This window comes from Periplaneta americana, chromosome 16 (assembly GCF_040183065.1).
Source record: "Periplaneta americana isolate PAMFEO1 chromosome 16, P.americana_PAMFEO1_priV1, whole genome shotgun sequence".
In the NCBI taxonomy this organism is placed as follows: Eukaryota; Metazoa; Arthropoda; class Insecta; order Blattodea; family Blattidae; genus Periplaneta; species Periplaneta americana.
The window spans coordinates 87,752,576-87,764,994 of record NC_091132.1 but is presented as its reverse complement, the minus strand read 5'-3'; the positions used below and the strand labels follow the sequence as shown (position 1 = coordinate 87,764,994).

Here is a 12,419-nt window from a genome sequence, read left to right as displayed (position 1 = left end):
ATTTTTTTTTTTTCCTGTGATTTCAAAAAGAGGATGAAGTACTGAGCATTTAAAAAAATTCATGGTTCTAGGTGCTATAGTTTTTAATATATTACTTATTGAATGTTGATATTACTGTACATTATGTACTTTTCGAGAAAATGCAATTAAATTTTCATTTGTTTCCTTAGTAACTATAAGAAAGATTTAAGTATTTAAGAAGCACTGTGTAAAACTACGTCCTAGTTTAGTATGTAAAAAAGCCTACAGGTAGCGCAAGATGTCATAACATAGAAAAGCAGTTGTCATACCGCAAATTCGTTATTTTGTTCTCCTGTAAAATTTCTTTTCACGACTTTAGGTCCCTTTTCGCGCAACGGGTCATATATTACGTTGGACCTTGTGTTCAGATACTCGAAAAAAAAGTATTTTTCCTCAACTTCTGAGCCCTAGACATCATAATTAATACAGAGTGCAGATTGACACATCCGGGTGTGTTTGTAATGTAATAAGTGAATTAATTGGAATGCTGCACTTAAAAATATTTCCAATGGCATTTCGTCAACAGTAACAAATTAGAATGCGTAGATCTATTGTAGATGATCATATGTCATCAATCTTACTTTGATCTGCTGTGAAAGAATAGGCTACATTTGCTGCATGATATGATGTGCAACCCGTGCTGACTTACCTGGCGTTTTATACAAGTCCGAAGTCAGATCAGCGAATCCCCTTCCTGCTGAGCGACAGAATCTTAAAACCTAAGAATTTCTGCTTAGATATTTTCATAACGCGTTATAATATTTATAGAATGTTTTCGTAAGATGATCATCAGGCTTAGGATCCGAGACAACTTAAGAATAAAGTCAAGTTATAGTGCAACGGAGTGCAGATGGATTGAGGTGGCGTGCTGAGTTTTGTTTACCTGTGCAATCCGATTCGTGATCAGAGGTATAGTATTCTTCCGTCTCTCCATACGAAACGAACTCAGGATATCACAGTGCATTTTCAATTCATAGTAAACGGTTTTTTCGACTAGTTGCAAGTATGTACATGATTGTTCATTGTAACGCAAACGTCTTCAACGTCGCCGAGGGACATGAAAACTTGTGAAGTATGTATCCTACTTCATTTTCTACCGTTACTACATTGTACTGGTAACAGTAGAATATAACGCAGCACATTGACTTCGTTGTTTACATCCACAGTAGATCTGTCTACTATGTTCAAGGAGCACTCTAGTCAAGTTGTGCGTACATTGGTTGCTAAAGTTAGCGGCGGATTTTCAGGGGAGGCAAGGGAGACTCTACCTCCCTAATATTTTACCAGAACATAATATGACAGTATTAATTCCAGCTGAATTAAGATAACAGACAAGTTATAACAAATGACGAACATTTTTCCTTTTATATTAATTTTACTGTTCCCTACGACTAAGATGTAAGCTACGTAAAGTAGACCACATCCAGTTGGTGATGTCCGCTCGCTATACTGTAGATAGTACAAATAATTCGTACAGAAAAATAACAGATAGCGTTGTAATGTAACCTGTATAGTCGACATCTAGCAGGCTGCATTGTCTATGCGAGAGCTGGGCAGAGGAAACAATTATCACCCTCTGCTCCCCGGTAACCATGACAACAGCAGTTCAACCAATAGGATAGCTGGCTAGCGGAATGTTTAAACTTAACTAGAACACGCGAGGGGAGCTGAATTTGGAGACGTTCTACCCACCGCTGACAACTGTACTGCTTACAGTTACGGCTGCTTTCGGCTATATTGGGAAGCGCTCTCTCTCTTTCTCTCTTCTTGGTTTTAGAAAATTGAGTTACGTGTTGTTAGTTTTCTCTCCCTGCGTAAAAGTTTTCTTTTATGTTGGTAGTTTTTTTCTTGTTTGCGGGTGTTCCTGTAATTTTTTTCTTTTGTGTTAAGAGATTTACAGTATGTATACAGTACGGTATATTAAATACTGTATATCGAGAGTTTAGAAACAAATGCATGTTTGTCTCTAGCTTCTTCTAGTAGCAGTTGTTCAGTATGATGTGACCTAATTGATGGGTTTGCAAAGAAAGAGGATCGTCGAGTGAATTTGCTGTACAAGTAGGCTATGTAATAGTAATGAGCAAGCCACGGATTCTTAAGTTGGAATCAATTTTGTTGCTATCTCATTACTCTCGAAATATTGCTTTCCTTATTCGTTTTATGTAGCAACGAGTAACATTCCTAAATTTAATATGATCCAAAAATACCTAATTCGTAGGTTAAGATTTAAAATGTCCTAAAGAAAGGCAATCTTTACCAAGTTGTTGTAATATATTAACAATATGTTGTTTATTTTTATTATTTTTTTTTCCGTAAAATCATATAAATTCCTGAACATAAGATTTAAAATCTTAAAGAAATCCTAAAACATAGATTGGAAAATCTAATTTTACTTTCTAAAAACCTATAAATTCTGCGCTTGGTAATGAGGTACGTCAAAGGCCTTATATTTTTATATTCTCATCAGTCACGTCTTGGCTTCCTCAACTTTCAAACCCACCGTCCGCCACTGGCTAAAGTGTCCCGGATCCTAAGTCTGGTGATCAATGATAATAGACAAATGGAGAAAGTGCTACAGGGTACTTATGTCCTGAGGCACTATATTATTATAGAAGAAAGATTGACGAAAATACGAATATGAAAGATCACGGTTGGGGTGAAGTGATAATGATGAATAAGATCTCAAACCTTTAGGCACAGATGATTGGCAAAATTTGCGTAATATCAAAGTCATTTGGCAAAACATTGTTCAGGAATGTGAAGTGTCCGCGACTGACAACAATAATAGTAAATGTATGATACACTACCTTTTACGTAACTTCCATTCTGAAGAAATACAATACATGTAAAGAATTGTATCCCACACGAGGATCCGTCGACCGCTTTTGAACTCTACGCATATCGGATCTAATGACAACTACTCTGCCACAAAGGCTGGCAGTTATTCTCGTATCATACCTTAAAGACTTAAGCCGCAAACAACCCAGTGCATAAGAAATGGAGATGAATCGCAATTTTCATCGCTGTTAATCGTATCCGAGTGTTCTTAGCTGCTAGTCAAAGAAGTACGAAGTTGGTAGTGGTAGTGGTAGTGGTGGTGGTGGTGGTGGTGGTGGTGGTGGTAGTGGGTGGTAGTTGTAGCATTAAGTTAGAAGTAGTAAAAGTCTCAGCATTATTACAATGGAGTTTCAGAAGTCTTGTTGTGTTTCATGTTTCGTAACAAAAAAGTGAACCATTTTTAAAACCGCTCACACGTAAATCATTCATGTTCTGTTTACACAACATTGAGGTAATTTAATTAGTTTTGCTTTCCAAATTGTCTTCCGGAAACTAAGTACATCTTAACAACAAGAAAAAAATCCGAGCATCAGAAAGGGAGTACGCAGACCAAGCAGTGAAAGCTTATTGTTTCGCTTTATACATGGCATCCGAATCTCGCACTACAATGAAAGAAACATGGCCTAACCTTAATGAGCCAATGAATTACTCTTCCTCTCAGGCGGGATTTGCACAGAGAAACAAGGACCTGAGTACAACGGACGGTATTCAGATCCAGATGAGAATTTCTTCCCACAGATTTTAGAACACCGAAGCATTCTAAATTTCAACTTATAATAATTCTAGTTTCAAGAATTCTTATCGATTTTTCCTCTTCTTTATTTTTATTTATTTATTTTTTTTGTTTTACCACCAAAATAAAGGAACTGAGACATTCGCAGTTATTTTTTCATATAAACAAGAGACACTCGAAGTGACATATTGGCTTTCAAAAACCCGTTGTTCAGTCGCCTGAAAATGTCTAAAAATTAAGATTTCTTTTCGGTCATGGATTGATATTTTATGATTGAGATGAATAGTAAGTCTGTGGACAGTTTTTTATAAGTATTTCAATTTTCTCTGCTTTCATCATTGCAATATTGTTATATCTTCTTTATGTCGTCCCTGAATAGAATTAAATAAACTACGAGTAAGCCTATAAAATCTCATGAGAGCCTCTTGCTTTTGTGCAGGGTGAGCTTTCAGAACAGTCACTAGATGAGCTAAATTTAACAAGCCGTTGTAATCTAGACGAGAACTGAGATTAATACACAGAGCTTAGATTGCACAATTAAGCTTAAAATTAAATTTCTAACAATCCTGGAATCGTTTCTAATCTTAATCTGTATCTAAACTGATATTCTTGTACTATGTTGCACAATGTTTACAATATTATATTGTCTATACCAGACGTGCTCACGGTGGCCAGGAATCGGGCGTGCCCTGAGCGAGGTGGGCATGTATTGGACAGGCGAGGAGTTCAGTGGCGGCCACTCAGTCACTAATCTCCTAGTGAAAGGGTTTTTAACCATGGACCCCTTGGAGGTCCTTGGCTGGGCTTCAGGTGGTCCGTGAAAGTCACATAAAAATTAACATATATATTAATATATTATTTCAACGTAAAAAGCAGAAGCGTAGGGCTATCTAAAATTGTTTCTCACTTTTTTTTACATTTTTATAGGGAGGGGTGTATAGCTTTCACCTAATTTTCGAAGGAGTCCGTGACTCAAAAAAAGATTAAGACCCACTGTCCTAGTGGGATTGACAAGAACAGTTTATCGTTTTATTTCAATACTAGCCGTACCCGTGCGCTCCGCTGCACCCGTTAGAAATAAATATAAAGTAATTACATAATTAAAATAGGACGTTTGATCCAGGGCACATTCGTGTTTGATAGAAGGATAAATCGTTTAATATGTTACTTAATTTAAATTGTATTTAAATAATTAAAATGCGGTCATTTTGGTCCAAAGAGCAGTCATTTGGTGCAATGACAATTCCTTTAACATGTTTCTTAATTATTACATGCTACCATAGTTTAATGAGGATTGACATATCATTTAGTTTTAATGTGTGTACTTTATATTACTTGCTATATGTTTCAGAAGTTACTGTAAGAGCATTCTAGAATTATGTCCATCTAGAGAAACTACACTTTCCAATGGTGAAATAATAATTAAACAATTAATTAGCTTCCGATATTACTTCATACAAACATAGAAACATTCTCTTAGGCTATGTTTAATACCTTTCGATTGTTGTTGTCCAAGGCCTCTTATAGACAAAGTCATTTGTTTTTATTTCAGTACAGCGCCTTAGATGGCGTTGTTATTGTAATTTTGAAACTCATTTATCTCATTAAATATCAGTCCTATTAAAATTTTGCATGGAATAAAACTTATCGGAAATTATTTTTAAAGAAACTTTTGTTATGTAATATTTTTCACGAAAATTAATAATAAGGGAGATATTTCGATTTATTTAATTCAAGCCCCCTTATAACCCCCCTTTTAAATAAAATATTTTGAATGCCATATAGCCTAAATTCTAAGTTACAACGAACTTAATTTATATTCCAATTTTCATATAAATCGATTCAGCCATTATCACGTGAAAAGGTAACAGACATCCAGACAGACAGACAGACATACAAACAAAAATTTCAAAAAAGCGATTTTCGGTTTCAGGGTGGTTAATTATATATGTTAGGACCAATTATTTTTGGAAAATCGAAAATTACCGGAAACATTTTGGCTACAGATTTATTGTTAGTATAGATTATGTCTTTTAAAATTAGAGAGTTGTATTTGTAATATATTCACATTATCTAAACAACAAAATGTCAACCGTGAGCACGTTGGTCTATACTGATCTTAGAGATTTCTCAAATCTTCTCCATTCCTTCTTATTCCTACCAAACGTGTGCATTGTTTTCTCGCTAATTCGATAACCCTGAATAGACTGTAGTTTAAATATAATATTGAATGGAGAATTACAGACTACTTACTATTAAATGACCTCAAGATTCAAAGTTCATTTTATTCCTTTTACAGTTGTTAATATCTTTCAGTTAAGAAGTAGGCCTACTATTATACATTTTATGCTCGACCATGGCGAAATGTAGTAATTATGCACCTGGTAGTAGCCCTTTAATGCACCTCATTAAAGTACTCCTATTCATTATAGTTCAGTTGTTCAGCCAATGAGAAATCACCATTGTAGCATTATAAAACAGCAAGTATCGATTATTCTCTGATATGCAATCGAAAGACAACTAGCGAAACGTCACGGAGGCTGGAAATCCAATACTGTCGCAGAAGGTTATGTTCTGTTACTATAATAATTAGCGTTAATTGTAAATAATATTCAAATAAATTCAATTTGTCATCTCGTTTTTCAATTCTAAATCAATTTCCAGGTTATATCAAGATTAATGTTCATGTTATTCTCTAGATTATATCAAGGTCAATGACATTCGTTCCTCGGAAAAAATCAATACTTTCGCGTCTGTGCACATCTCACATCTCGCTTGCGCTCGTTTCATAAACAAACATACTCGCGTCTTAATTACCACCATTATAGGCTCGTTGCATAATATACTATTAGTAGAAAAATGACATACCGGAATACTTTGAATACTTTGAATGACACGAAAGGAGAGAAATAAGAATGATTTGGCTTATTGATTACATGCATAGTATTCTGTTTCGAGGTGTGTAACTATCAGATTATGCACACAGGATGAATACATGAGAACAAGTTTCGTACAACAATTCACGTAGAAAGTACACTAGTTGCAAGACTGCACGCTTGATTTTATCATAAACGAAAGTGAAAGGAAGTTCAGAGTAATTAAATCACAGTAATATATCACTCCCCTCAGAATACCTACTACTTTCAGAGTTCGCATTTTCCATTAGCGGACAGACGGTAGACACAGAAACTCCCACAAGCACGAAATCCCAGTTCCATTTATTGCGAAATGTAAACCGCATTTTGAAGAACCGAATGGATCACTGTGGAAACAGTACATGAGTTAAAATCCTGGAGAGTCCCAATTAAATTCGTGATGCAAAAATACTGTGTTTGAACAGATTTTCTCAAGTACTCCAATTTCCTCTTTTCACCATTTTGTTATTTGCCCACAATTCACAACCAATCTTGTTACTGATACGATAGAAGCTTGAAACCACTCCTTAAGGTAAACCTAATATAGATCCTACGTAAATTCTAGACTAAACAGAAGGCACGTACAATGACAAGCTTAATAATCTAATTAGAGGTGGAAAATAAAGTCACCATGCTGGAGGAAATATAAAAAAGACAACTTTTAAATTGTATGACTACTTTAAACGAATGGGAAGGAGATACAACAGTTAGTTGTCCTCAATTGTGTATAGGTATAATAATAATTCGTGGCGCTACAGCCCATGAAGGGCCAAGACCGAAAATCCGCCTGCTGGCCTCACGGTCACATGCCGAAGCAGGGGTGGACGATCATCCAACCAGAATGGTTGTCAGGCGACGATAGAAAATAAAAGATGCGAGAACAAATGAATGAGGTAGATAAACAATTAAATGTTGTTTCATATTTAAGCATAAAAAATGTAGGGGTGCCATTTGAAATTTGGCTGGGGGATGGGAGTGAAATCTAAAATGCAATTAAGCCTGGTTTCAAACTTCCCCCTCAATATCTAAATTGACGTGTTTTTTTGTTTAAATTGAATTCAATTTAAATAATTAGTTATTTTGACTGAGAAGTTTTGAAATGAAAGCCCTGTATATAAACAATTCAATTCAGTTCCTTATTAAAATGTCAATAAATCATCCAAATAATAAATATAAATAAATACACACGCAATAAAAAGCAAATAGACAAAAAAGACACAATAAATACCCAAAGAACATTATTCCCTAATTACCTTATTCGCTCAGTGCTAATACTACCCATTGCAACACTAAAAAATAACTCTCCTCCTTACTTCCTCGGCCCCCTCCCCAACGGCCAATTCCACCGTCAGCTGTCGAACTTTTGCCATAAATTTTCCAATTGATTTAAAGACACAAAACTGGACCTCCGTCAAAGCAGCCTGTAGTTTCAATTCGAAGTAGGGCTACAGTATAAAATGCTTCGTGAATGTGAATGGAATATCATATGACTTTATTCTATTGATGCTGAAAGTTGTGAGTGAGTGAGTGAGTGAGTGAGTGAGTGAGTGAGTGAGTGAGTGAGTGAGTGAGTGAATCACTCTGATCTCGTTAATTTTCTTGATGGTACTTGTGCATTACATTTTGATTTCTTAAAATATGTTATATGTCGAATATAAGTTATGACATATATTTAAGTGTTTTTTTATATTTTTTCCAGGTTACTTGAGGCACTGCCATGCTCATACGACACACGGCGGCCATATTGGTCGCCATTTTAGGGTATTTCACACCACTATATTCTCAGGTGAGTAAACTCTTATATAGACTTCTTCGTAGCACCTAATCGATTGGTATCGGTACAATCCACAGAAACAATGTTTGGTGAAAGTTGTGGGAAGATTGGCAAACCTGCTGCCCGCTCCTTGTCAGCACAGGGATCACTACAAATGCCATTGTACGTTCAAAGTAGAAAGCGTGTTAAGACGGATTCGGTTTCCATTACCTCTGCTTGTTTATTAGATAAATGTACAAATTTAACGCCACATCTCAGCTACACCTTGAAGAACTTAGCAATCATTTAAACTTGTTGAATGCGGAAATGTGCTAATTAAATGCTTCATGATTGATTTAGATTAAGAATTAATTATAGCATAACAAATTCAGCAGCGTTGTCTGGGATTTGAAGGAGTGTTGGTAAAATTTAGTATTATATTTACAACATAATACAAACATAATTGGGATATAATTTATTATTTCTGTTATTATTATAAATCATAATTATTATTTATCCGCTTATTTATTTGCAACGTCTAGAAGGGCTACATATCAAAGTATGTCCAATACGTAATGAAAAATAAAAAGTCTGGAAGACTGCTTGTAACTTTCCTGCTTTAAATTTTACGACGAAAATCTATATACGAAATTTTTAGGGGGTGAAAAAAGAAATATTTTGAACATGTGTTGGATGTTGTCTCTTAAAGCTTCAACTTGTCCTCTAATAACATTGGACTTGTCTTGACCAAAATAAATCCCCACAACTTTGTTTCTAAAAGCGTGATTAACTGATAAAACTGAACAAAAGACCGAAGTGGTTAGGAAAATAGTGACCGTTCCTGGAAAGCTGGCTCGCGGAAGATGGGGTATTTACTGTTTCTCAACATCTTAGCTTTTGTGAAGGATTTTTTGAAATATTGAATGAAGACCACAAATCACAGTGCTTAATACAGCCCTGGGCATAAAGGGAAAGGAAAAAGGAAAGAAGATACTCTCGCCCATGTACTTTTCGCTTATACAGGCTATAGTCACTAATCGCGATCGCGATTACAGTGTGTCACCGTCCCGATCGCGATCAGGAGCTTAATCCTGTTCCCAGAACTAGATAATCGCGCTGAGGCACGGCTCAGTGGACGAAAGTAACATTTTAGTAATCTTTGGTTTTGAATCACCTTGATTTATATTATTCAGGAAGTCGTGATAATGTCTGCTGTGAAATTTTGTTACCCCTTCCATTGTATTATATGGAAGAGAAACGAAAATGAATGGCTAGAAAATGACATTTGGCTACTATTAGACGTATTGGAGAAATTTAATGCATATGTGAGAAAAATAAAAATAAATATATTAACAATTAATGGCAGACGAATTATTCATATATGGAGGGCAATAGAAGTCTGTTGAAAGACATTTCATTTCAATAAATAATGGGTTACAAACTGGAACTGATTTCTTTTTCAGATTTTTAATTTCAATCTCCATTACGACGATATCGTTGAGGTTAGGAATCATTTAAAAAATATATTTCATTACAAAATAATATAAATCTTAGGCTCAATGATATAAATTATATAGGTTATAAAATCATTTTCCAAAATAATATAAATAATAATGGTATAAATTGTATCGGTTTAGATTGTAAAACATGTAAAAATTTTAACAAACAAATTCCCATATCAAGCTGCAAGAAACAACGACGAAGAACAGGAAAAATAATAAACAAACATCAAAACAAGATATGAACACAGTCTAGTATATACAGTCACGAAGCTCAATATGTAGTAAATATGCATCCATAGATAGTTGCTAACCACTAGGATCGCTAATATCGCCTCATTACAGACAATGGGAAATAGTACCGGCATAGTCTATTGTTCCTATTGAGGAAAGTTCAGGATAACAGAGAGGTTTGGAATTGAACGGATGACGTGAATATTTTAGGAGAAAATCCACAAACGATTAGGGAAAACGCGAAAATTCTACTTGAAGCAGGTAAAGAGATAGGGTTGGAAGTAAATCCCGAAAAGACTAAGTATATGATTATGTCTCGTGATCAGAATATTGTACGAAATGGAACTATAAAAGTTGGAGATTTATCCTTCGAAGAGGTGGAAAAATTCAAATATCTTGGAGCAACAGTAACAAATATAAATGACACTCGGGAGGAAATTAAACGCAGAATAAATATGGGAAATGCCAGTTATTATTCGGTTGAGAAGCTTTTGTCATCTAGTCTGCTGTCAAAAAATCTGAAAGTTAGAATTTATAAAACAGTTATACTGCCGGTTGTTCTGTATGGCTGTGAAATTTGGACTCTCACTTTGAGAGAGGAACAGAGATTGAGGGTTTTTGAGAATAAGGTTCTTAGGAAAATATTTGGGGCTAAGAGGGATGAAGTTACAGGAAAATGGAGAAAGTTACACAACACAGAACTGCACGCATTGTATTCTTCACCTGACATAATTAGGAACATTAAATCCAGACGTTTGAGATGGGCAGGGCATGTAGCACGTATGGGCGAATCCAGAAATGCATATAGAGTATTAGTTGGGAGGCCAGAGGGGAAAAGACCTTTGGGGAGGCCGAGACGTAGATGGGAGGATAATATTAAAATGGATTTGAGGGAGGTGGGATATGATGGTAGAGACTGGATTAATCTTGCTCAGGATAGGGACCAATGGCGAGCTTATGTGAGGGCGGCAATGAACCTCCGGGTTCCTTAAAAGCCAATAAGTAAGTAAGTATAGTCTATTGTTCCTAGCACCTTCAAAACTCAAGCCTCGTGGCTGTATATACTAGACTGTAGTATGAACTTCAGATGTCCAGGAGGTAAACAAACACATAAGTATGTACATAGAGAAATTTTTTTTTCTATGGTAATTCAGCTGTTGACCAGACGGGACCAAGCATCACCCAGTGTGTCCACACAGTTTCGGTAATCGCTATCGGAGATAATCGCGATAATGTTAATCGCAATTAGTGACTTTAGTCTGTTACTAGTATTACACTGCTTTAGAAACAAACACACAGTAAGACCACAGTCTGGTATATAGTCAAGAAGTTTGATTTGTACTATTTCGCATTGTCTGTGATGAGGCGATAGTAGCGATCCTAGTAGTTAGCAACTATCTATGGATGCATATTCCCTACGTATTGAGCTTCGTGACTGAATATACTAGACTGTGGTAAGACACCGAGAGCCGATAGCTATGATGCCTGTCTTATACAATCTGGCACTCAGCACTGTTTGCCTACCTGTCTACTCGTATCGGTGCGATGCATAATTGTTTCTGCCGGGGTATGTAGGGTGGGGAGTTAAGGGGTAGTCTGCAGTACCTCAAATTTGCCGGCCCGAATGGCTCAAGCGGTAGGGGCACGGCATGTCTCTATCGCTTGGTTCGAAGGGTTGTGGGTTCGAGTCCCGCCTCGGGCATGGGTGTTGTGTTTGTATTAGTGTAAGTAAAACAAAGGAAACAAGTGAAAACGAAAACAGAAAACAAAGATAACTTTGGTAAACGGCCTTTGGCCGGTCAAATAAACCGGGTTCGATTCCCGGTCGGGACAAGTTACCTGGTTGAGGTTTTTCGGGGGTTAAAAAAAAAAATCGGCCCGGATGGCTCAAGCGGTAGGGGCACGGCATGTCCCTATCGCTTGGTCCGAAGGGTTGTGGGTTCGAGTCCCGCCTCGGGCATGGGTGTTGTGACTGTATTAGTATAAGTAAAAACAAAGGAAACAAAGGTAAACAAACAGAAGAACAAAAATAGATAACTTTGGAAAACGGCCTCCGGCCGGTCGAAATTAAAAAAAGAAAAAAAAAAGAGTTATTTACGCCCAGGCCTGGCTTAGTACGTCTTCAAGTGCTAGGAGTTTATTTTTAACTGGTTATTTAATTATGCTGCATTAGTACTATGTTATTTAATATCGATGGAATTGGCGATAACGAAATTTTATTTGGCGAAATAAGATCGAGGATAAGTCATAGATTAACATTCGCCGTATTATTACATATTCTTCGAGTGACGAAACTCACCGTTTAAAGTGGATTTTATGTTTCGGAAAATTTTTGTGCTCATTTCTTCTCAAAGAAGAATAATTTTTCTATTACTATTTTGCAGTGAATAGTGACAAATTTCTAGACATCTGAACTTTTAAACATA

The 12,419-nt window shown here is 36.1% G+C and overlaps 1 protein-coding gene across 6 annotated transcripts in view; it reads left to right on the top strand.

Annotated features, from left to right (window-relative positions):
- The window catches only part of uif (sushi, von Willebrand factor type A, EGF and pentraxin domain-containing protein uif), a 431,448-nt gene that overhangs the window by 135,193 nt on the left and 283,836 nt on the right, over window positions 1-12,419 (top strand). For all 6 annotated transcript variants that reach the window (XR_011329717.1, XR_011329716.1, XR_011329718.1 and 3 more), the window contains exon 2: window positions 8,207-8,293. Coding sequence is in view for 3 of the 6 variants with exons in the window: in XM_069812500.1 (XP_069668601.1) it covers window positions 8,225-8,293 (69 nt within the window). In the remaining 3 variants the exon portion in view is untranslated. The remainder of the gene's footprint in view (window positions 1-8,206; window positions 8,294-12,419) is intronic.